At 42.3% G+C, this 26611-nt stretch overlaps 2 protein-coding genes across 2 annotated transcripts in view; one reads left to right on the forward strand and one right to left on the reverse strand.

Annotated features, from left to right (window-relative positions):
• Positions 1-2970: 2970 nt before the first annotated feature.
• On the reverse strand, positions 2971-9641 carry LOC134458330 (uncharacterized). Its single transcript, XM_063210573.1, has 7 exons — positions 9422-9641; positions 8132-8311; positions 7584-7654; positions 6207-6264; positions 4913-5018; positions 3235-3350; positions 2971-3084 (listed from the first exon to the last, which is right to left on the reverse strand). Exons 1-7 carry the CDS (start codon positions 9431-9433, stop codon positions 2971-2973), a joined length of 657 nt encoding a protein of 218 aa, XP_063066643.1. The 5' UTR covers positions 9434-9641.
• A 343-nt stretch (positions 9642-9984) lies between these two features.
• Positions 9985-26611, forward strand: part of LOC134458332 (zinc finger protein 853-like) — a 36250-nt gene continuing 19623 nt past the window's right edge. The window contains exons 1-5 of the mRNA XM_063210587.1: positions 9985-10068; positions 22804-22832; positions 23492-23698; positions 24517-24670; positions 25018-25112. Coding sequence (XP_063066657.1) covers positions 23492-23698; positions 24517-24670; positions 25018-25112 — 456 coding nt within the window. The 5' untranslated portion in view covers positions 9985-10068; positions 22804-22832. The remainder of the gene's footprint in view (positions 10069-22803; positions 22833-23491; positions 23699-24516; positions 24671-25017; positions 25113-26611) is intronic.

The raw sequence follows: 26611 nt of genomic DNA on the forward strand, positions 1-26611 counted from the left end.
AACGGAGCGATTGGAAAATAATTTCGTTGTCAAGCCCTGCCAGATCACGAACCGGAACCAGGACTTGTAAAAAGAAACAAATCTAGACGCCCCCAGTGACCGCAATTGAACTGCTGGACAGGGCGAATGCTGACATTCCAGTTTCTAACTCTACAAAAAGAAGGCAGAAAGACTTAAAACAAAACCAGGTCAAAAGTCAAAACAGTCAAAAGTTCTAACAAACAGCTTCCTTGGCGGAGGTCTGCACTCTCAGAGTGCATTCTAGTCTTCTATGCAATGATAATCTATCGTCAGACATCCATCTGCTCTGCTGGCAATAAGAAGTTATGTATTTAACTAAGACTACGAGCTTATTTCTATCCCCACGACTTAACATCAGCAGAATCCATCTTTAAAGGCTCCATAGAGAACAAAGGGGAAATTCACATGAAAAACAGTAAAAGAGCCCCCAAAGCAAAAATCATATTCTGACATAATTCTGACAAAAATCATATTCTGACATTATTTTCTTTTTTACTCGATTTAGGCCATCAGGGTCTGTAGATTTCCTGCTTCTAAAAAAACATTTACTACACTCTCCACATTGTATTGACTTCTACAACTACACTGTCCACAGTGTTATGACTTCTACAACTACATTGTCCAGAGTGCTCTGGCTTCTTTCTCTCTTTTGTGAACGAGCTGGTGCTGTGTGAGTTTATCTCCCCGTGTAAAACATTTTCCACACTGTCCACATTCGTAGGGCTTCTCTCCAGTGTGAACGAGCTGGTGTATCGAGAGTTTATCACTCCGCGAAAAACTCTTCCCACACTGTTGGCAATGGTAGGGTTTCTCTCCTGTGTGAATGCGCTGGTGCCGTTCGAGATGTGCTGCATGTGAAAAACCTTTCCCACACTCTTCACAGTTATAGAGCTTTACTCTTGAGTGAATGCGCTGGTGTACCTTAAGAGAGAGAGAGAGAGAGAGAGGCAAAATTCAATCTCACAGTGATAGAGAGAAAGAGAGAGTGAAGAGAGGGAAGGGGGAGTGATATGGATAGAGAAAGGAAGACACAGAGATGATAAGTGAAAGAAAGGACATGAGATAAGAGTGAGAGAAGGACATCCACTCTTGAGTGGATGCGCTAGTGTACCTTAAGAGCTGCAGCCCGTGAAAAGCCTTTCCCACACTGTCCACATCTGTAGGGTTTCTCTCCTGTGTGCATGCGCTGGTGCACTCGGAGATGTTCTAACTGTGAGAAAATCTTGCCACACTGTTGACAGCGGTATTTCCTTTGTCCTGTGTGAATGAGCTGATGTTGACGATGGGGTTTTGAATTTGAAAATGACCTGCAGTGGTTGTTCCTCTCTCCTGTGTCAATCAGCTGGGTTGCAGACGGCGGCAGCAGTGATCCTCTACCTATCCTCCCAAGCAGGGAATAACAAAAAATAGAAAACACAAATCAGTTACAAAACTACAGCTGTAAAGGGCCGTACACACACGTCGCTGCTAGTTACTCGCTCAGCGAATGGACTCAATACAATGTCAATGTGTTCTAGCGAGACGAGCAGGCGAGAAGGCGAGTACTGTACAAGCGATGCGATGTGGTCGGATCCCGAGTTGAAAATACTTCGAGCGAGGCGAGTAAGCGAGTAACCAATTGGAATGCAGAGCTCGGTACTTCTCGCCTGTACATTGGCAGTTAAAGCCGCGGGAAATTTCAGCGAATGTTCCATGAAAGAGTGGCGAGTAGGCGAGCAAGCGAGAAGCTAGTAATGTGTGTGTACGCCGCTTAACGTCTGTTCATGTTTGTGTCTACCAAAACCACATAATTAAGGCAAAACCGCATAGTTAGACCGGGCTTTCAATGAAGTGCTTCACACAGAAACAACTGTTGTCAAACTAAATTCATTTTACACAATCTGGCACTTAGTTAGCTGATGCACTTATTCAAACCATCTTACATTTATTTGGGTTCATGGCATAGGCTACAGTCCCTGGAGAAATGTGTGGTTAGTTGCCTTGCTCAAGGGGCACTACAGCAGTCAATGAAGGTACTTGAGAGCACTTGCAATATTCCTACTTGCACAATATTCAAACCTACAACCTTCTGAACACAACAAAACTCCCTGGCCATTAGGCCGCTTCTCAAGACAGTCCGTTTATTTAATCTAATCTCTTACTCTTTTGGGGTTTTCCTATGTCTTGGCTCTTTGTTCCTCCTCGCAATATTCAAAGAGAACCAAAGATGTGTGCAACTGTCTGAAATTTCTGATCCGGCAAGTCAAAATGGTGATCTGAAAATGTTACAGGCTGGAGCAGGAAGGAAAAGTAGTGGAGCAAACTAACCTGTTTAAGACTCTTATTGAGGATATTAAGGATATTAACTGAGTTCACCTATTTTAAAGGGACAGTTTGGTCAATTTCAACATGCAGTTGTAATGCTCACACTACCCTGGACTTGTCAGTGCCTGAGATTTTTTTTCTTCTTCTTCAGCTGTTTCCGAGATCCTGGTCATTGTAATGGGGGCAGCTCTTTGTTTACATTTCAAAAAAACATTTTTATTTATTCCCAAAAACATCCAAAAGGTTATAAAACATCAGCAAACAACTAGCAAACAGCAGTACCTTTTGGGAAAATATTTGGAGTTGGCCTATGTTTCATTTTTTAAAAATGTAAACAAACGCTGCCCCCATTAGAATTGCTCATATCTCGGAAAGGGCTGAGCCGAAAAATGTGGCATCACCAGGTACTGACAAGTCAAGGGTAGCGTGAGCAATACAACTGCATGTTGAAATTGACCAAACTGTCCCTTTAAGGTGACATATGATGTTACTTTGAGAAAAAAATGGTGTTTGGATAAAGGGCTTTGGTCAATCCGTGATGGTAGTAAGCTGATATTCAGGTGGTAAGGATGGGGTAATGGGGGTGGTGTTTGGAATGGGGAAGAAGAAGATTACTCCTTCAACTTTCATGATGAATGGAAGGGTCTACATACATGTTACGGGCAACCTCTTCAGCTCTTCCACAGACACCAGATCTGGAGGAGAGTTGATCATCTCAAATCCTAGGACTGGAGTCGCTTCAAATACTCCATCCTGCTCCTGGATAGAAAAATGTATATTACAATCATGCAGGAAAAAAACGCATATAAACACTGCTGTTGAGATGATGCAATTTGTAGCTTCAATGCAATGTTGTGTTGTGTGTTTTGGGTTTAGAGAAGAGCAACCCTGAATGAAGCACCACTCTACCTGCAGGAGTTCAGATTTGTTGTCTGATGCCGTGGAGACGGACTGTTCTGTGGGGTCTTCAGTTTTGATGACGGCTGACGGGCAGATGATCTGTTGTGTCGGGGGCACAGCTCGACCTACAGGAGAAAACAAAAAAGCGGAGAAATCTGAAAGTAGAAACAGTTCTGGGGTCCGTTTCTCAACACCGTAATTCATAGCAACTTAACTGAACTACAATTGAACAACTGAACCCTTTGTTGAAAGCATTGTTCGGACATAGGACGTTCCAGTGTATACACCTTTGTCAGTTCAGTGCTGAAGTCAACTACACAGACGTTTCTTGAAAGCAAAGATGGGGGTGAACGTTTGTAGAACAGTCGGACAGTTCATCATTAATAAGCAGCGTTTTGGGGCAGGTTAAGGCAGAGTTCAAGTGAGATTGAATGATTGCCTCCATCAGGTGCACAGGCATTCAATTTTAGTTCCACCAAGTATAGACAATGCAATGTAAAGTAATGTAAAACAAATAGGGTAGAAAAAACACAAACACATTGTTCAACAATGGAAACAATATTTCACAGTGATAGTGGAAATTCTGTGTCCCACAATCATGCTTTACGAACCACTATCGAAGAAAAAAAAAATCTCGTCTGCGATCAAGCATAACACCTGCAAGCTGACCATTCTCCTATAAATCACAATTGAAGTGGTAAATCAGTTGAATTTCATCCAAACACTCCAACAGACATGCATTTACTACAAAAAAAACTGCTGGTGAAGGCTACACAGACATCTGGGTTCCCGGTGTAGGAGCCCGGTGCTCTACCGTTAGAGCCATGGTAGGGCCGGGCGTGTTGTTAAGTTTAAACCTGTATGACGTTTGTTCATTGCCCAAAAAAAAAAAAAAACCCAACCCTGTCTGTGTCTAAAGATTCTGCTTCATCCAGGTCACCTTTCCCAAATGACCTAAGTTGTAAACAACAGTACCTCTTTCTGGAGATTCAGATAACTTGGCCAGTAAAGTTGACTTTGGTCCATCGCATGTGTGTGCATGCCAAACCTACCACTACATTACATTACATTAGCAGATGCTTTTATACAAAGGTTGACTTATACCATAGCATAGAACACTTAGAAAACAAAACCCTCCCATGTTTTTGTAAGACCCGCCCGCGCGCACAGACAGGAATCCCAAAATGCTACGTGGCTAGATGTTTAACATTAAAAGTTCCATTGAACCAGTGTAGTGCGTGGTGAGAATCTGTTTTCTAGTAGGCTGGATGTTGTAGTGATTTCTGTACTTCTACAGAACACATCTTAACGTGAGTACATCAGAATCATTTATATGCTTTGTAAATTAAGTTATATTGCATCACTCCAATCACACGTGAGCCCTAAGTTTGAGTGACGGCAGCTTCCAAACAATCAGAGACCTCAGATCTCGAAAGCCTGCCTTGTCAGCAGTGGCTAACATGGCAAAGAATTCCAAGCGACAAGATAGTATGTTCTTCTAAACGGTGTCACTGACAGTACAGCGTGTGAGCAAGTGGACAAAACCACCAGCCAGCAAGACAACAGGTTCTTGTCATACACTGTGCAGGGCTCCAATGGGACTTCCAATGATATACACCTAGCCGCGTAGCATACAAAGTTCACAGGAAATACACATTAAAAAACAGCACAGACACAAGAAGCTTACCACAATGATGTTCATGATCACTTCCATATATATGACCTTCATCAGCATCGTCACCATCTTCTTCTTTAACCCTAACGACACTCATCAGAAGATCATCCTCTTCTCTCTGCAAAACACACAGGGAATATATAGCACGCTATATGACACGGAATTGCACAGAATTGGAATTATTATGAGTGCTTACACATGTAGCTGCAGCTTTCAAGAAACAACTAAAGACATTCCTCTTTCGAGAGAATCTACTAGACTAATGCTTGAACTGGCCTTGCCCCAGGGCAGACTCCTGACATGATGTTTAGTTTAGTTTAGTTTAGTTTGTGAGTGTGTGTACTCGTTATTTACTCTTTATATTAAAAAAAAACAAAAAAAACAAAAAAAAAACAACTAACCCCTCTTTGCAACTGCACTTGTTGTTCTGTATATCTCCTGTGCACTTTGTATTTGCTTGTGATGTTGGCTTGATTATGTCCTCTTTTGAAAGTCGCTTTGGTTATAAAGCGTCTGCCAAATGCAATGTAATGTAATGTAATGTAATGTATTATGTACTTGTAGCATCTTGTGCACTTCTCTCTGTGTGCCCAGATGGTAGGGGTGCAAATAATAATCGATATGAATCGCTGCGTCATTCCTACGGCCGACAATCAAACTGTATTGCATTATCATGGGGCATTCCTAACTATCGGAAATGATTGAATCGGTGGCCCCGGCCCATTGTCCTGGCTGTTAATTGTGCAACTTAATAGAAGAGGAAAAGTAATTGAAAAAAAGAAATTAATTGAATTGTATCGTGGAGCCTTCATTAGTATCAAAAATAATCACATCGCTGCCTTAAGAAATCGACATCGAATCGTATCGTCATGGAGGCTGTGATTTACACCCCTAGCAGATGGAGGTATTCAGAGAATGGAGAGAAGGGATAACCTTGGCTTAGTTAACCAATGCTGGATCTCAAATGGTGCACTTGTGCACTTCAGTGTTCGTGTTTTAGTGTGTATAGTGTATATAGTGTATTAATGACACAGTAAAACATAGCGCCCGAAGTGCACAAGTGCACCACCTGAGACAGAGCACAACACTGCATTGCAAATTATTATGAAAATCACCCGTCACTGATTTCCATAAATAAACAACATAAATTATTTGTGTTCGTTCAAATAGGTTTTCTACTCCATCAAACAGTTGGAATACCCCCGTGTATTGGTGAGAGAGAGAGAGAGAGAGAGAGAGAGAGAGAGAGAGAGAGAGAGAGAGAGAGAGAGAGAGAGAGAGAGAAAGAGAGAAAGAGAGATCTCACCATGACATTGGGATTGGCCTCCCCATCCTGCAGCCACTCAGTCACTTCCTGAATAGTCCTGTAGGGGGCAGAGTAGTGTTGGCATACAAGGCAGATCAATCCACCTCAAACAGCATCGCACAAAGAAAGAAAACAAAGCACACATGTTGAAAGTAGGGATGTTAACTGGTAGTCGTTTAACCGGTGGTTGATCGAATCAACGGTGTCCGGTTAAAATGTTCTGCAGCTGGTTTAAAAAAACAACGACGGCAAAAACATCCAAACATGACATGTGAGCATCAGGCTTGTACGAAATTCCGAATGGAAAGAATTTCAATTCAAAGTAATGCCATAATACGAACACTAGGTGGTGGTGTTCTATGTAATTTCAATGGGTGGTGTAGATTAAATTCAAAGAAATTCAAGGTAATGGCACCACCTAGTGTTCGTATTATGGCATTATTTTGAATTGAAATTCTTTCCATTCGGAATTTCGCACAAGCCTGGTGAGCATGAGCCATCGGCAGAATTTATTAAGAGCAACCGCAGCACAGAGCCATGTCTCTGCCGCAGCTGAGCTCAAGTAGTCATTCAAGTGGACCATCATGTTGGCCAATGTTCATCAATTGCACATGGCACCAGCAAAGTGAAGTGTGAAGGTTCAATTAGCAGGGTAAGCTACAGCATCCATAACGGTGTGGCACTGTAATGGTGGTGGCTGGCGCATATTGCAGCGATTCAGCTAAACGAAACCGAAGCAGCTTTGGCCCGCCGTGCGTTTGGACTCAATTACGGACTCGTGGAACGGAGTCGTGCCAGCTTCAGCTGACTACTCTGATCCATTCCAATGTGTAGTGACTATCTGGGTGATGATTGGACGGCACAGAAAATGTTACCTTGTTATCGAAAGCGAAGTCATTTTTGATATCGTAACTCTTGATATCGCGATCTAGATACATTCTCGAAATATCGCACAGCCCTAGTGTAGGCTATGTGTTAGGGCTGCACAATAAATCAAAAATAATCGAAAATCGTGATATAATCATGATATCAAAAACATGATTTAAATCGTGATTTAATCGTGGAAATAGTGACCTACCTTCGAGAGTGTTCTTGAAGCCAGAACATACTGACAGGCTGGCATTTCCGGCCAAAAATCTGTTCACCTAAGTTCCATGCTATTGCCTTTTACATACTTACAAAGTATTATAATTTATTTTATTTGCCCCATCCTGTATATAGTTTTTTTAAATTCAGCAAGAATCAATAATTGTGATTGTGATTTTTTACATAATCATGCAGCCCTATGTCTGTGTGTGTGTGTGTGTGTGTGTGTGTGTGTGTGTGTGTGTGTGTGTGTGTGTGTGTGTGTGTGTGTGTGTGTGTGTGTGTGTGTACCCGCGACAATTCTGGTGGCTCTGCAGCTGCTGATGGAGGTACCTCAGGTCAGTCTTCAAAGCAGCAACAGTCTACATGACAACAAAACACACAATTAAAATACTGACTTCCCATGTCCTTTTCATGATGCAATTTTGATTTTACACCACAGTTTTCCTTTTAAGGTGCACCGTGAAATATTTTCAGTTGTTCATTTCCGAAGTTCATGGTGCCCATTCAAAAATGTTACATTTTTTTAAACAAATATTTACTACCACCATCAAATTTCTAAGTATTCAACATGACTGGGAAATTGCACTTTTCATAGATGAAAAGGGGGATCTTCTCCATGGTCTGCCATTTTGAATTTCCAGGAATAGACATTTTTAGCAGCAAAACACACTATACTTTGGCCATACTAGTAAACTAAACATTACTTCATTATTTAGTAAATATTCAAAATTGCCAGTAGACGACACAGTTTCAGTGAGCAGCACAGTTGCAATACCAACTCCGGACACCATCTTACACAGTGCACCTTTAAACAAGTGAAACACGAAATTACACACCTGGCAAGCATGTGCTAGTGAGTGGTCTTTGTCCTCCAGATTTTTCTGGAGTTGATGGACCTGGAGCTTCAGCAGCTGGTTTGACTCCACCTGCTCTGATAGGATCCTCACACCTTCAGAGGCCCTCTCTTCCAGACGCTGGAGTAACACGCACAGAGCCATGTTCCTCTGGACTTCATTCTGATCAGTGCATAAACAGCAAATACGTCAACAGAGACACAGACACAGATTATATGGAATAATATGTTATGTTCATGTTTATGACATTAATAGATTAATCAGTTGTGCTCATATACCGTTTGTGGTGCCATCTGATGACTACAATTACTGCAGGAGGACAACGGATTTTTTGTCGTACGAGTTCTGTCAAATTAGTCTGCGCAAAAGGAATTAGGCTACCCGTACTGTCTGCATCAGTGATGAGCTTTGTGCATCAGTGATGAGCCTTGCCTTCTCAAGGTCAGAACAAGTTTGTTTGTGACTCTCTTATACATATAGGCCTATGTCTATGGTCGTTTATTCTCGGCATACAGACTGAGACTCCCAACGGAGTTCGCTCCCGGACGTGCGGTCCCCGGTGTTTCTATCACTCCCGGACTTGCGGTCCCCACCCGATTATATTTCACGTATTATCATATACTGCCACATACAAGCAATTTAGGGTTAGGTTTAGGTTTAGGTTTAGGTTTAGGGTTAGGGTTAGGTTTAGGGTTAGGGTTAAGGTTAGGGTTAGGTTTAGGGTTAGAAACAAAAAACTAACATCAACAAGATAACTGGCTCCGTAATATGGCGGTGGTACCGTTAGTCTGGCTAGTGGGAGCGAGATGAAATGGGAGTGTAATGAGATGGGAGCGTGAATCTGGGAATCTTATTCTCCCGATACCAATATGAATAGCCTTATAGTTTTCCCATTAGGCCTGGTGTTTTTCATTGCGCTATTTAACTCATCTGATTCAAAATACCTTCTCCAGCAACCCAGTCCTATATTTGTGTAACTTACTCGAACAAGCTCTCCTTTAAAAAAAAATACCGGATCGGCGAGTTATTCTTATTAAAAACGTCCCAATCAACACACTGGACGATTGTATCTACTGAATGTGTAGCCAACTCAAACAGCTGTGTCCAAAAATGTGAAAGCTCTAGACCACATAGCGAGGAGTAAACCAACAATCATCACAACAGTGTCCAATGCCTCATAGTATTATGCCACATTTCCGTGTAACATACACACGTACAATTTGTTTTCTGAAATCATCAAATGAGTTTGTGAGCCTGCCTTCGTTCTCTCACCTGGCTCTCCATGTTGTATGTCTTGTTGCATACAATGCGGTTTTACTGAGGTCACGAATCAGATGTGAACAACTGTAGTCTTTGTTGAATTCGGCTCAGCAAAGCATGGAGTACGAGTTTAAGTAATTTCGGGGAAAAAAAACGTCCGAATGCAAACGCTCGTCCAAACAACCAGACACTTAATAACACCCGACTATTCTCTGTTTTTGTTCCTGCTTCTCCTGGCTCACGGTGCAGGGTGAAGCCAGAGACACTAGCAACATATCGGAACCTTTTGGCTGTTCTTCAAAATAAAAGTTATTCCATTCTTTATTCGTTGTCTTTGTTTTCATTCATTTTTTTTAATAGATGGACCTACCTATAGTCAATATATTATTTAGCTATTGATTATGTAGGTTTAAAAAATAAAGCTAGAAAAACAAAAAGGAAAAGGACATTTATTTTGTACTGCAGTCCAGGTGTGGTCACGTTGGACATATTCCCAGTTACGATAGCTTCACGCTGTACCAAACACAAGCGGGGCTGCTTGTTTGCGAAGAGTCAGCGAGCGTTGAGCGTTTGTTTCAAACTGGAAAAATTACTAGTTCTACTGGCCAGCAGTGAACTCGCACGCGACAGGTAACAACACGGCATACATGGAGAGGCAGGTGAGTGAACAAAAGCAGATTCTTCAACTGTTAAAACACGGAATGAATCGACCCAATGCTGGTTGTTCACATCTGCATTGGGACGATTCACAGAAATGTTTTGGAGACTGATGGTGATGCTCATAGTTNAAGGACCAGTTCAGTCAATTTCAATATGCTGTTGTATTGATCGCGCTACCCTTGATTTGTCAGTAGCCTACCCGGTGATGCCACATTTTTCGGCTAAGCCCTTTCAGAGATATGAGCTATTCTAATGGGGGCAGCGTTTGTTTAGCCTACTTTTTAAATGAACATAGGCCTAATCCAAATATTTTCCCATAAGGTACCGCTGTTTGCTAGTTGTCTGCTGATGTTGTATAACCTTTCGGATGTTTTTGGGAATAAATAAAAATGTTTTTATGAAATGTAAACAAAGAGCTGCCCCCATTACAATGATCTCGGAAAAGGCTGAAGAAGAAGAAAGAAAAACCTTCAGGTACTGACAAGTCCAGGGTAGTGTGAGCATTACAACTGCATGTTGAAATTGACCAAACTGGTCCTTTAATTTCTTCGCAACGTAGGCGACACCTTATTTCTGCAGGCGGTATGGCTATACACAGTGTTAATTACACGTTTCTTTATGTTGCCGAGATCAATTTCAAACATTGAGAGTAAATAGAATGGAGGCCAAAATTCTATTTCATTGTTGAAGCCAAGTTGGAGCCAAGTTGGAGCCAAGGTTGGACCCAAAAAGACCAAAAAAGGGCCAAATCCCATTCATTCCTATGAGAGACATAAAACCCTGTATCTCCCTTAAATGCCACTCCAGGGGGATCATTTTTCGCTCAACTAGTAGGTCCCCTTGCTCTCCAACTTACCAGGGTGGTGATTTTTTGTGGTGATGTTTTATTTTAGAGAGATATTAAAAGTTAAATTGACCAATGAGCATCAGAACATGGTTTGATTGACAGTTAGAAGTCGTTAGTCTGGTTGCGCGTTCCGAACATTGACAGTAGATGGTTCCGAACCAGCTCGTCTCTAGGGAAACACACTCAGTGACGTGAGTACTGCGTCATTGGGAAACCCCACAGGGGTATAAATATGCTCGCTGGAAGATTATCCCTCCCCCTTGTTTTTGAAAGCTGTCATTGTCGGCTGTCAAACACTCTGACCGGTCTTGGTTGCAGTTCGGATTCATTTAATCTCATCTTCACTTGTTTTATTGTTCTATATTTGTTCCATATTTTATACAGAAATGCCTTCGTGTTGTGCTTTTGGTTGTACTAATCGGCCTTCTGTTGAGAGCTCTGTGCAGTTTTTTCGGTAAGTATAGCCTATTCCTAATGTCAAGATCATGCTAGCTTTGCCAGTAGCCACCACCACAGCAAGTTACCTCGGTTTATTATCGTGCTTAAGTGTTTTGGCCGCTGTCGATGTGTATACAATAAACAATATGCTGTTGCCTGTATGCTTATTATGAGGTCGTTTCTTAGTATCGGTGTTGAGTGAAGACACTGGCAACATAACCTGCAGTACTGCTAGCGCGACTAGTAGCCTATTCTTTGTGTGTCGTCAGTTAAGTATGTACAGGTTATGTTATTTGTGGTCATTTGTGTGAAGATTACGTTATTTATGTTGTTTAGTAGTGTTCCAAATCAGCAAGCAAACCGGCCAGATGCTGGAGAAAGTGCTGTTTGGCTAGGCGGCAATTTTACCTCAGGCAACATTCAAGACGCTATCGCTGATTAATCTTGTGATTCTAAATGGTGGCGGCATAAATTTCCTTTTATCGGGCATGGTTTCGTTTCTATGTGAACTATTGCTTTTGCTGACCGTTTTTAAACCGCTGTAAGGTTAATAGATTTGTCACCTATCGTATGATTTACCTCAGAGTACAACATAGCTTTTAAAGCAACCTATTTCTAGGTGTATAATCACTGAGCATATTCAGCTCGCTCTGTAGTTTCGGATTCTTTGTGTACCGGTATCTGATCTAGTGCCCATCAGGCTACTTGTTGAATTGTACATGTTTTAAATTGCTACGACATTTGCTGCGAATACATTTTTTTTGCCGCCTGGTGGGAAGTAATACAGCGACGCGTAGAGCTCTAGAGCTAGTCCTTGTTTTAGATGTTTATCACTCATTTCACAAGTGTTGTCCAATTTACAGCAGTAGTCTGTCATTATTCGCTTATTGACAGCCTTCTCAGACATAGTAAGACATGCTGCAATGTCAAGGTTTGTCAGTAGATGTCGTCAGTGTGTTGTCTACAATCAGTCTATGTTAAAAAAAAAAAAAAAAAATAAAAAAAATTGATAACTATTGGTCTATGACAACCATGATTTCTGTGGTAATTATTGTTTTTAGTCTAGTCTTTACAATTTATACTACTCTACTTATATCATGTGAATATGTGTCTGAAATAAGATATGAGGATACATTTTCTATTGTACATTATATGTGCATATAAATTGTAAAAGCATATATTAACGTGAATAATTTACAATTATTAATGTTTATGCATTTACATTACTATGTGTTTATGTCTGTCTCCCCAGTTTTCCTTCAGGTGATCACAATGCCAAGAGGAGAAAACAGTGGATAGCGAAGATCAGGCGACAGAACTGGGAGCCCATCCCATCATCTCGTGTGTGCAGTGAGCATTTTGAAGCAGATGCGTTTACAACACAGGAAGGGCGCCGCCGTCTGAAGACCAAGGCAGTACCTACGATCTTCACCTTGCCTGAGCATATGCAAGTAACACCTGCCAGGGTGAGATCATCACAGGTAAGTATTGCTGCTGTGGCATCACAGGTAAGTATTGCTGCTGTGGCATCACAGGTAAGTATTGCTGCTGTGGCATCACAGGTAAGTATTGCTGCTGTGGCATCACAGGTAAGTATTGCTGCTGTGGCTGTTCCTGAGGTAAGTATCCCAACAGAGCATAGCTCAAATTCTGTGCGGTCATTAAAGCGAAAAAATGACTACCTTATGAAAAATTTGAGGATGTATAGGAAAAAGTTGAGGCTCGAGCAACAGAGAACCAGGCGGCTTAAGAGAAGAATCACCTCTCTTAAAAGGGTGACTTCGGAGCTCAGAAAAAAACTGTTGATTTCAGATCAGTGCGCCTCCCACCTCGATAGCATCAATGAGATACCGCAGCAAATTATGCGTAAGATATTAGCGGATAGAAAAACTGCTAAATATTCTGAGGAATTGAGGCAGTTTGCCACTACACTTCACTTCTACTCCCCAAAGGCATACGAATATGTTAGGCAGACTTTTAACAACTTTCTGCCTCATAAGGAGACCATTCGCTTGTGGTACAGCAGTGTGTCAGCAGATCCAGGTTTTACTGTTGCCTCTTTTACCGCCTTGAAGGGTCACATAGAAACCAACAATGCACAAGGCAGAGACACTGTGTGTGCTTTGACATTGGATGAGATGCGCTTGCGTGACATGGTAGAGCATAATGGGGATGGGCTACATGGTTACGTTGACATTGGTAGTGGTGAGGTCACAACAACACTTGCAGTAGATGCTTTAGTTGTCATGGTAACGGCCCTCAATGAGTCTTGGAAGATCCCCATCGCATACTTCCTCATCAAAAGCATGAATGCTGATGAAAAGGCAAATGTTGTGAGAGAAAGCTTAAGTAGGCTTCATGGTGTTGGCATCAAGGTAGTTTCTGTGACCTTTGATGGCATGAGGACCAACCTCAAAATGGCCAGCAAACTTGGTGCTGACTTGAGCATGACCAATATGAAGCCTTTCTTTCCACATCCAGAGGACCAAAGTCAGCGGGTCCACATTCTCCTGGATGCCTGTCATATGCTTAAGATTCTCCGCAATCATTTTGGCGATCTGAAAGTTCTATACACAGAGGATGGGCAGAAGATTGAGTGGAGGTACATTACGGCACTGAATGATTACCAAGAACGGGAGGGTTTGAGACTTGGTAACAAATTGAAAATGGCCCATATCCAGTGGAGAAGACAGAAGATGAAGGTCCATCTGGCAGCACAGCTGTTCAGCAGCAGTGTTGCTGATGCCATCGAATTCTGCAACAAGGAGCTTAAGTTGACTGACTTTTCAGGCAGTGAAGCAACTGTGCATTTCCTGCGTGTTGTAGATTCTGCTTTTGATGTTCTCAACAGTCGTAATCCTCTTGGAAAAGGCTTCAAAGCTCCACTGAAGCCTACCACTAAGGAACGGGCAGTGGACATATTGCAGCGAGCAGAGATCTTTCTCCGTGGTTTGAGCATCTTACTGCATGGAGAGTTGGTGCCACTTCATGAAACAACTAAATTTACTCCCATTGTGGGCTTTACAGCCACCAGCAGAAGTGCACTTAATGTCTACCATGACTTGGTGGAGAGCAGCAATGCGGCTTGCAGGTACCTTTTGACGTACAAGTTAAGTCAGGATCACTTGGAGCTTTTCTTTGGTGCTGTTAGAGCCAGAGGGGGATTTAACAGCAATCCCAATGCTAGACAGTTCAGAGCAGCCTACAAGCGGTTGCTTGTACGTCACCAAGTTCGAACAGGTACAGGTAACTGTCTCCTCAGAGACAACACTGATGTGCTTGATGCCACCCCTGCAACATTCAGTATCGCAAGAAGAGTGGACATGGAGCTTGTGGAAGTGGACTTGTCGGAAGCTGCTACTGCTCACCTGCCAGATGTGGACCCCTTGTCTGAGTTCAAGGAGGCGGCAGTCAGCTACATCGCTGGGTTCATTGTGAAGAAATTACGTGAAAAAACATCTTGCTTCGCGTGTTCTGGTGCATTAACAGCTGATGATGACACCACACATCCACTTATAACACTCAAGAGTCGAGGAGGTCTGCAGCAACCATCAAGAGACATTGTTTTCATCTGTTCGACCACGGAGCAGGTTATTCAGAGGAAGATCAAGCTGAATGATGGTCATCTTCCCGGTGGCCGTGGCCTCACAAAAATTGTTGTCGCCCAAGTTTTGGCAGAAACGGAGGGCAAAACACTTTTTCCACAACTCAACGGTCACATGTTCGACACGTGTGTTGAGGTTAACCATATTCATGTTCTGGTTAAGAACACTTCCTCCTATTATTGCAAGGTTAGGTTTAACCATTTTGCAAGGAGAGCCACTGAGATGGCCCATAAAGGCAAGCTTGTTCGTAGGCACTTAAATAAGCTTATTCATTTCTACGGGCAATAGTGAGAGGGATGTTATGTCTGTTGTGCTGTATTGTACATATGTCTGTGTTGTACATATTGTATTTTCCATTTTTAAATGTATTGTCAACCTCTCACTAAACATCTCAATTCTGCTGCTGCATGTTTTAAAAAACGAGTCAAGATCACAGCAATTCTTGCTCCTCTTCTGTCGCTGGTTACAGGGATTTCTTCACTTCTCTTTAAGCTGGCACTCCAAGACGCGGCTAAAGACGGAGTTGGTAAAATTCCCTGTGGCCTAGTTCTACTGGTCTTACTTTTCCCCCTGGTTCTTGCTCCTCTTCTGTCGCTGGTTACAGGGATTTCTTCACTTCTCTTTAAGCTGGCACTCCAAGACGCGGCTAAAGACGGAGTTGGTAAAATTCCCTGTGGCCTAGTTCTACTGGTCTTACTTTTCCCCCTGGTTCTTGCTCCTCTTCTGTCGCTGGTTACAGGGATTTCTTCACTTCTCTTTAAGCTGGCACTCCAAGACGCGGCTAAAGACGGAGTTGGTAAAATTCCCTGTGGCCTTCTGGTCTTAGTCTTTCCCCTGGTTCGAGCCCTACACCATTTTTCGTGTTCTTAAATCTGTTGTATGTGTCTTATGCACGTCTTATATATGTGATATATATGTTTGTAATGCGTGCATGTTTGTGACGTATGTGTTGTCCTGTCCCCGCTCGGGGTCTGCACCTTGCCGTGGTGAGTGGGCTCTAACCCTTTAATGCATAAGATGGGTCTGAAAATGACCTGGATGACCATATATCTGCAATAGCTTATTGTCATTGTCTAATATTATTCACATGTAGTGCTTTGCCTTAGTGGAGGTATGACAACATAAGTGGAGAGAAACAAACAGCAAAATGGAGGTAATTTCCATTTTTTTTCTGAATAAAACCAATGTCATGTACATTTAAGTCTCTATTTTCATTTGGCATTGAATTTGACACATTTCGTGACAGGCTATGAGATGAATAAATTATATCGGGAGTACATAATGTCATTGGACATGCCATGTTTTAATCTAAATTTGCAGGTTATTTTCGACCCATTGTCTGCGTTAGTTGTGGGTGTTACTATTTTATGCATGAAAGGGTTAATCTAAGGCAGACCGGATGAAAGATGAAAGGCCCTTGTCGAGATTAAAAAATATAGTTTTTTTTGTTTGTTTTTTTATTTTTTACAGATGGTATGAAACATTGGGGGAAATGGAGGAAATGGAGAAAGTAAGACAATTCAGTAAAATATCTGTTAGGCCTACTAAAGGGTTTTCTTGGGAACGACATTGTTCTCGCTGCAGTTTCTTCGCAGAGTTTGCGGCATTCTAATGCAATCCCACAATTCCACTCTGACTATAAAGTCTGACCGCCATTAGTTTTATGTCCTTTCCGTGCTTTTGTAAGGTAAGGAGATTAATGTGGGCTGAGGCGGGGTAGGAAGGGTAAAAATAATTTGTGGAGATAATTTGCATACTTGATTGTCTCGTCTTCCTGTTGCAACAACAGTTGTGTGACGTTTGTATAGTCTATATGCGGGGATGATTCGCATTTAATACATATGAAATGGAAATATTAAACTCCAAAATTTTGTGCAGCAGTAGCAGGCGGGAAACGAAGTTGTGGTGCTAATCTGGACGAGTCAGTAACCTCTGTCGCACAAAAAAAATGTGTGTATGATTGTTGTGTCGTTGATTACATATGGGAATGATTTGCTTTGAATGTATATGATATCGGAATAGTTAACGCTATGATATTTTGCAACTAGCAGGCGGGAAACAGCGCCGTAGGCAATCTGGACTAGTAACCAGTCCTCGTGTTCCTTGGCAATGCTAGCAGCCGTCTCGCTATGGAACATGTGTACTTTTCCATGAAATGAGTTTTTGCCATAGCGTTACATGCAACCCAGCAACATCTCATGACGGCATATATGAATAATTGTTTGCATGTAACGCTACGACGTGACAACACTCTATCATAATTAAGCAAAATGTACTGGTATTCTTGACAGTAGTGTTTGCATACGTCAAGGCTCTAGTTTCCCGCAAGATGTTGCTCAATGGCATGGTGCTTAACCAAGCTAGCCAGATGGACATGTCGCTGATTTATAACTGATGAAGTGGACTGTTCTGTTTGTGTTCCAGGAATCTGCTCTACAGCTGAACAGCTAATCAAAGTCAGTCAAAGGTCAGTTTTTTTTAAAATATATATACATGGTATATACAGTTGCTCTTAGCTGTTTGTTGCATAACCTGTTATTAATAATATGAAACAAATAGTGATTGGAAAGTGAGACTCTTACCATCATTACAACATAGGCCTAATTGGGCCTTAATAAACATGCTTATCTTTTTAAATATATACATATTGCATTAAAGGTTTTTTTTGTAAGACACTTTTAATAGTGGTTTTTGTCCCAAATGTCATTTTGTTTAGAAAAACAAGTAAGAAGACAACAACATCATGGACCGTCGTCAGACCAGGCCAGCAGTTTGGATCATCGGGGACAGCTACATCCGCCGGGCATCTGAGAGGGCAAGGGTGAGTATGGGTAAGAATTTACACCTGCCGGCAGACATAACCTGGTCTGGAGTTGGAGGCCTGCGATGGGGGTCCTTCAAGTCACGGCTGGACTCCCTGTTGCGCTCTAGACCTGCCCCAGACATGATAGTCTTGCATGTCGGAGGAAATGACCTAGGACAAATTCAAGGGACTAAATTGGTCAACCAAATGAAGCAGTACTTAGGCCAGATGCATGAGAGGTACCCCAACCTTAAGTTAGTGTTCTCATGCATCACAGAAAGGTGCGTGTGGAGGTGTGGGCGCCCCTCCAGAATTAATCGTACACGTGCCTTTCTAAACAATGTCATGTCCGCATTTGTGGGGTCATTAGGGGGAGTAGCAATTCGGCACCCCGAAATTAAACACAATTGGCCGGGGATGTTCTTAGCTGATGGGGTCCACTTGACGGACCTCGGACATGACATTTTCCTGAGAAACCTCCAGGGGGGCATTAGAAGGGCGCTGTGTGTGACTCAGTAAATTAAAGCGTGCCTCTTATTACTATATATATATATAATGCCGTTGGTCTTGCCGCCTATTTGTTGTCACGTAGCAATTACAAACTGTGGTTTTAAATTGGAAGTAGTGATTCTTGGTTTTTTTTCTTGGCTGTGGTGGGAGTGAGTGAACTCCCACCACAGCCTTCCGCAGGTTTGTCTACACTACTTGCCTGTCATCATTCAAAGTAAGTCTTCTCCATTACCAAGTATTTGTTGGCGATGCAGTTTTTTTTTTATTATTATTATTATTATTATTATTATCATGACAAGGACCTACACCACTAATACTTGTCTTTCTCTGGTGGTGGTGGGAGTGCTGGAAAGGGGGATTCTCCTTCCTAATCTCCCACCACCACTTTTGTCAGGGGCCACTGCGGTCACCCACAAACATCTGAGGAGGAGCCGCCACCATTGTCACCACCTGGACCAAGGACCCTGTGCTGCGGTCACCCACAAACATCTGAGGAGGAGGCGCCACCATTGTCACCACCTGGACCAAGGACCTGTGCTGCGGTCACCCACACACATCTGAGGAGGAGGCGCCACCATTGTCACCACCTGGACCAAGGACCTGTGCTGCGGTCACCCACACACATCTGAGGAGGAGGCGCCACCAAGGTGTTGTGCAGGACCACTGCTGTCCACGTTACTCCGTATGTTACGTAGTGTTCTTATGTATCACAGTGTATACTATTGAAAAGCAAAAAAAATCCTCGCACACTGGCATAGCACATCATAGTGTTGTATGTAATGGTACATACATTTATGGATTATTACTCTTATACGTTTTGTTTATAGTACACTCAATTTTAAAAGATTGTGCCAGCGCATTCACATGTGTGCAGACCTGTGGCCCAATGTTATGTACATGTATTTTTTTGTAGTTCGTGTATGACATGGATCCTGTTCTCATCTTTCATGTTCATTTGCATTATTATTATTTTTTTCTACAGCTCAAGATGTGTAGTCATCCACACCTGAGAAGGGGCCCAGCACCTCCTAGGATCTGCTCTCCACAACCATCTTCACACCACTTCATTGTTTTAACAAGCTTAATAAATGATAAAATATGACTGCCCATACTTTTTGTTTCCTAATTATTTTGCAATACTGGTTAACACGGTCTTAACACACTGTAACTGTCAGTTTAAATTAATGAACAGAAGAATCTCAAGTACTGGTAATGCATCGCTTTAGAAGCTTCTGGGGAAAAGTTAAATCTTTGTTTGCATATTTATAAAGCTGTACATATGTAAAAAGAAGTGTTTTCTGAATCCTGTTGAAAGCAAAAGTCTGAAATGACTGTGTTGACTGAATGAGAGCAACTAACATCTCCGTGACTGCCTCGACGTCGATGGGGCCTGGGAAACAACCTTCAGGTTTGTGAAGATGACAGCTGTGAAACGGAAAGGTTTAGATTCGTCATTTGTAAATGGCAAAGCATTCAACGGGAGTTATTTATGTGTTGCAGGAATGGGTGTAATTCTTGGTGTGGGTGGTGGACAGAGGTGTTGAAAGTAAAGGCATAAAATAAACAAATATCTTTCCGTGACACCAGTAACTAATTCGAGTACAGAGTAGGCCTCAGTCTGTATGTACTTGTCCTCCGATCAGCTAGTTTGTGGTGGGTCCTCCTTGTTGGGGTTTCAGAATCAACACGGTCTGGCTATGTCTGTCTATCCCATCAGTTGCAATGGCGAAAAAGGTGCAACAGCCAATGTGCTAGTGTACTTACAAAACATAACTTGTACGTTTACTTGTGATGTGGGTGTCACCAGAGGTAAACGTGTCCCCACCACTTTTTCCCACAAACATATTTCAAGAATAGCATACACAAACAATATGCCATAGCGATGTCTCCACCACTTGTAAAGACACTACACTTTAGCAGAAATTAAGTCTCCCAACTTCGGACTGGCACATGCTAGCCACTAGCTAATATGGTGTACGGTCAGTCAATGTGTACGGTATATTGTACTGTTTACAAACTAACTCCAAGACTACATCCAGCCCTTGAACACTATTACATGAATATTATATTTTCCATCCTTGTCGATCGCCAGATTCACTCATGAGATGTATAGGGTGGTACTGTTACATTCGAGGGTTTCGTTGTTTATTAATACTACCAGCAACCAAGCCCCGAGCATTGTGCGAAGTCTCATAACAAAGATTATGATGTCACAATCGTCTCCCCGGCCCGTAGAGGGGCGGGACATGATTTGAATTTAGCGTTGTCTGATTGGGTGTTTTGTTGTCCAATCAGCACCTGCGTTTGGCGTTGCTAAGGTGGAATGTAAGTTGGAATGTTCCCAAATCTGGCTTCAAAGCGTTGAATGGCAAATAGCGTTGGTTTGGCGTCCATTCTATTTACTGTCAATGATTTCAAAGCATGTTGGTGAGTCACAAACAAGCTTGTTTTGACATTGAGAAGGCCAGACAACTCTCACCGATCACTGATGCACCTGATCCCCGTCTGCATAGAGTGTGGCATTAGCCTTGTTTGAGTTCGTCAAAAAGTCTGCATCCTACAGTAGTCGAAAATGTTGCATGGTGGTTAGAAATCGTACCACTTGACCTACGGGTAGGCCTATGATGTCGAAAGTGAAGACTTGGACGTGTTCGGCACTCGTGAAATGTACACAGAACATAACCGTATCGCACGCTATATCGTCATGTGGCCACGAATCACCGATCTAAAAAAATAATAACGGTAGTGGTGACGTCACGATAAAGCCCCGTTTTTCGTGGTTGGGTCACATTTCCGCGACTAATGCATTTGAATGGACTGTTCGACTCGTGGTTGATTTAGGATTGATGGCCCAAGTCCGTGTCCATACATTTGAATGTGCTGTCCGACTCGTGGTTGACTTAGGATTGATGAGCCAAATGTAATGGCATATGGGTGGTTGACATGACACTGTTTTTAACACATTCATTAATTTTATGCCCAAAAAAAACATGAGAAAAGTGGCGCAAAAAGCTTTATTTTGACTCGTATGACACAACCAAGCAGTTTAGATTGGGGGTCATTCCATGTCAATTCACACGCCTTCCCCACATGACCCTCTCCGATTTAACCGATATCTCACATAGATGTACCTTTTGATGTCAATTGAAAGAATACCAAGTATTAGCACCCTACGGCCAACTGTTGCGGAGATGAAGCCCTCCAAAGTTGGGGTGCCATTCACAATTTTCAAGCCTGTGCATTGCATACAAAATTTACAAGCAGATTTTGACACCTCTGGTTTTAGTTTGAAGGAAGATACAGGCCTAAAAATCTCCATGTCCCCTGAATATGACCCTGTCTACCAGATGATGTACTTCCAAATAGCATGCATTGATTCTTTTTGGCTATATTAAGCCTTAAAAACTGAATTTGTGAAAAGCGTTATGAAGAGTCTTGCCATTTTGGGGTTCCAGATCTTGGAAACTATGTATGCTTTGGGAGTTATAATTGATTTTTCATCATATTTGGGAACTGTACAGTCCATTCCAAAAACAGTAGGGCACTCAGACTTTTAATGATGGAATAGGAGGGACTCAAAAACAGCTTTTGGACAAAATGACCTTACGGTATCCTCTACTTCAGGCCTCAAATTAACCATGTGGGCACTTGATGACTGGAACACCCTTTTAACCCCATGTACAGTAGCACTGTATCAAACATTCAAGCTTGGAAAAACGTTGTTTTTCAAAGTTCTTCATATTAATCTTGGCCTTCAAAGTATATGTTTTGTCTATGTCTTATCACAGTGTCTGTTTTGTCTGCTGCCATCTGCTGGTCAAAAAACGCAACAACAGTGTAATGTAAGAAAACAAAAGGGGCTGGAAAATCTTCAGGCTGTCATTTTGATGTCAGTCACCAGGCAGAAAGTGTTAACATACAGCAACTGTTACAGCAATACAGCAATGGTGCATCAGTGCACGACTTCCACACAGGCAGAGGTGTCAAAAGTACATTTGTGAAGTACACCAGCTGTTACATCGTTACTACATTGTACCTAATGAGGCGGATATACTGCCTGTTGTTACTGAAAAACACTAAACCTAACAAAAACTTTAATGAACAAAATTCAAGAGACACCGCACACTGCTTACTTTTCTTTACTTTATTTCTTGGAGCGAACAACGCGTTTCGCCCAATGCGTCATCAGGTTCGCTCTATGTGAGAGCGAACCTGATGACGCATTGGGCGAAACGCGTTGTTCACTCCAAGAAATAAAGTAAAGAAAAGTAAGCAGTGTGCGGTGTCTCTTGAATTTTGTTCATTGATTCACCTTCTCCTGCCTCACACCTGCACCTGCATTGCTGAGGGCTTGTGCACAAGGACTCTCTTGTACTAACAAAAACTTTACTTTTACTTTTGACACCTCTGCACACAGGACCCCTGTAGGCTATAAGTTTGTTCTTGGTCGCTTTTGTAGTCCCAGTTTGCATGATGCTTACCGTACAAATCACTCACCATAGTTTGTTCACTTTTGTTTGTTCAATTTCAGATACTGTGAAGACACTGAGACCTTTGAAGGTACTTGCATTATTGTCAGCAAATACTACACTTATCCCTTTCATACAGCGTTACCAAAAGAAAATCAAAACGTTAGAACGTTGTTCACGCGCCTTTACGTACTTGCAACAATGTTAAAGTGGCTTGGAATGACAATTAAATACTGTCGGAATGGTGGTATGTCGGAATGGCCGGTTGCCCCCGCTAGATGACGTCATGACGTTACGTACGTATGACGTCACAGCGTCACGCACGTCGCGCTGATCTACAGAAAACGTGCCCACATGTCTTCATCCACAGTACAAATGGGCGGTGCTAGCTACTTTTTGGAGAGCAGAGATAATCTGCAGCCCTGCTTTACCGTGGGAAATGCTTCTGAGGGCAGCGCAGAGTCACAATTATATGTGAAAACTATGAATTTGTCACTGAAAATGCATGTTTTAAAAAGTCGCCAGATGCACCAAAGAGTCGCTAAAGGCGCTAGATGAGTTTTTTTGTCGCCAGAGCCGTCAAAAAGACGCTAATTTGGCAACACTGTTTACATACTGCTTTAAGTATGTTTTGGTTTGTGAGATTTGTGCTTGTGAATGGATGCTACAATGTATTTTGTTTACTTGCACATGTGAAATGACAATAGTATGTCGTCAAATATAATCTAACAACTTTCTCTTTTTCATCAGATGGGATCTATCAAAAAGAAGTGTGTGAACTGTGCAAAGGACATGCCATGTGCAAAGAAGACCTGCGGGGAATGTGGAGCTGTCCAGCCCTTGAAGCAGAGGCTGGCCAAACGCCTCACTGCACTGGACAGCAGGAAAGAGCAGTGGGCAAAGAAGGTCCATGCGAATAGAAATACGTCGGCCATGCTCGATGAGGCCGCAGTAATGGTGAGGAAAATTGACTCTGCATTGTCATAGAGCTTGAAAGTCCCGCCCCTTAGTTCCGCATTCCACGGGACCTAAGCTGACCATCTAATAACATGGTAGCGAGTAAATATCTTGTGATTTCAGCCATTATATGCGCTGGGCTACAAATATGCTGTTTAAGAGGCTAGATATAGATTATTCATGCAGAAGTATCAATATTTTGTCCCGAGGCCGTCTGCATGAAAAATGTGAAGAAACACACCTTTCTAAAAAGTTTGGGGGTTCGTACGAAAAATTCAACAAAAATATCAGAAACAACAGCTCGTGGCACAACTCCAAGGGGATCGAAATATCATTTTAATACCGCCATTGGATTACATGCTACAATTTTCCGTTAAAAACGCTGTTGAGGTGACATGAAATTGGGGGAAGTGATGTCACTTTCAAGCTCTCTACCAGTGTTGTTATGATGTAGTTGACTGTTTTCAGCAAAGAGTGAATATGGCCCATCTGCAGTAAGAGACTACGGTGCATCTTGAACACAGCCAGTGTGGATGCTTTGCATATTTTGGGTGGTAGACGGTAGCAAGTCTGGCTTGGGGGAGATGGTAAAATGATGGCCTGATGGTGTAGTCAGGGACAGATCACCATCCCCCTTAGCCAGGGATGGGGAGGGGGGACACTACAATGATTTCTGATATGTCTTTGTAGTAATGCACTTTGACTTGGTCATTGCCATTCTGGTAACGGTAAATTTAAAACACTGTGTTTTAAATGCTGCAGTGCTTCTGTTCAAATATTTGTCAAAACTCTTGTAATCTAGATGTATGTCTTTGTAGCTGGAGAAGCTCTTTGCAGTGGGCTTCAAGGTCTGTCTGTTTGTGAAGAAGGACAAAAGGCCAGTCCGAACCATGACCCCTAGGTCTGTAATTGGCCCAACAGGGACATCGAAAATCGCTGTGATGGCCACATTATTTGAAGCCACTTGCGCAGGTGAGATGTACACTGTGATTCATGGTGTTTGCACTATCCCAAATCAGAGACAGTTTGGACAGCTGGTCTGATACTAGATATAAGTAGAGTAGTTTTATTGATCCTGAAAGAAATGAAGTTATCCAGTAGTATACACAGACATGGTAACAACAAACGCACAATGACAAATAAACAATACACAAAACATTAACACATATAGAACATGCATGCAATCAGATGTCTTGTCTTAAACATGTCCTTCAAAATGTTCCTTATTTATATTATTTTCAGTGACTGTTGGATGATGAATGTACTATGTTTAGCACTTAGCCACATAGTTAACATTGCTGTCTATTTAACATCTACAGACTGGCAGAAGGAGGATGTGATGACCCTCAACCTCGAGGAGGTACAACATCAGGCCCCAGAGCAGATGGTCGAACAGGTGATGGTGGAGGAAGAGGTGATGGTGGAGGATGAGGTGATGGTGGAGGAAGAGGTGATGGTGGAGGAAGAGGTGATGGTGGAGGATGAGGTGATGGTGGAGGAAGAGGTGATGGTGGAGGAGGAGGTGATGGTTGAGGAAGAGGAGATGGTGAAGGATGAGGGTGTATTGGGGGCCTTGTCAGTATTTTCCCCCGGGGCCCCATGTGAATTGTTCCGCCTCTGTTTAGAAGGAATAGTGTTCTCTATCAGCCAACAGTATAATTACAATGAATTGATTCACTAGTGATGGTCATTATTTTTGAAATTGTGATTTTTGTACGGGCCGGACTGAGTAAGGAGGAGGGCCGCATGTGGCTCCGGGGCCTCCAGTTGCCCATCCCTGGTGTAGGCCTTACACCATGGTCACTCATGAATAGACTGTGGATGCCAGCACTCATTGTCCACCGAAAGTAGGTGCCGATTTCGCAAGGACACGACGAATAAGACAGCCGATTGAAATAGGTAGCTAGGTTCTGGCAGATATTCTAGGAGTATTATCCAGTCTTTCTGATTATAGGTGAACCACGGCTAGGTTAAATTTATGAGCAAAATATGAGCAACTGCCATTCTTGTCAAAACTCACAGGGACTGTGGTGAGCAAAAGTAGTCTTTCTTCTGTGTAGCATGCACTAGTTGTCCATTAAAATTGGCTCCTAAATAGTAACTCTACCACGAATCAGGCAGCCCAATTCAAATGCAATTGGCCCATGAATCATAACTCAACAGCAAATGAATCGTAAAGCATTCACGAATCAGACAGCCCATTCAAATGCATATGCCATTACAATTGGCCCATCAATCGTAAATCAACCACCAGACGGATAGCATTCAAATGCATTTCCCGCGGAAGTGGGCCATCAATCGTAAATCAAACACGGGTCGGACAGCCCATTCAAATGCATTGGAAGTGTGGCCCAACCACGTAAAACGGGACTTTATCGTGACGGCCCCACTATCGTTATAGATTAATTTTGTGGAAACATGACGCATCTCTTGCGACCGGGCTCGAACATAACACTTACCATGCCCCTGTTGGCATGGTAAATGGACAGAAATTACCTTTCTTGCCCCGATCTCCACGATCTTCCATAAAAAAAAAAAAACTAACAAATAAATAAAAAGGTATTATATAATTCGTTATTACTAATTAGCCATTAATTAAATGTAAACGCAATGATGACATTCTAATTAAGTGCACAGTTGAAATACAATTATGCAAACAATAAAAGTGAAGACAACAACCCTAAGTAAGTCGACATTACTCTGATACTGACTGTAAACATAGTCACTGCAAGACAATCTGTACGATTGCTCCACTTTGGCAGATTTGAGATGATCTTGTACTCGATTTCAGGATTCCCGATTTAATATCGTCACACTGCCCACCCCTACTCTCTTGTGTGGTGTAGACTAGTGCTTCTTAACCTGGTAGTGTGACAGATTTCAGCTGGTGTGTGGAATTTTGTTTGTGTTGAC

The sequence above is a fragment of the Engraulis encrasicolus genome, chromosome 1, assembly GCF_034702125.1.
Source record: "Engraulis encrasicolus isolate BLACKSEA-1 chromosome 1, IST_EnEncr_1.0, whole genome shotgun sequence".
In the NCBI taxonomy this organism is placed as follows: domain Eukaryota; kingdom Metazoa; phylum Chordata; class Actinopteri; order Clupeiformes; family Engraulidae; genus Engraulis; species Engraulis encrasicolus.

What these genes read in the sequence shown, in the direction of transcription:
- LOC134458330 (XM_063210573.1), bottom strand. An exon ending in AGCCACCAGAATTGTCGCGG is followed by an intron (nt 6,265 to 7,583) that starts GTACACACACAC and finishes TGCCCCCTACAG; the next exon opens with GACTATTCAGGAAGTGACTG. An exon ending in TGATCATGAACATCATTGTG is followed by an intron (nt 3,351 to 4,912) that starts GTAAGCTTCTTG and finishes TTTCTCCTGTAG; the next exon opens with GTCGAGCTGTGCCCCCGACA.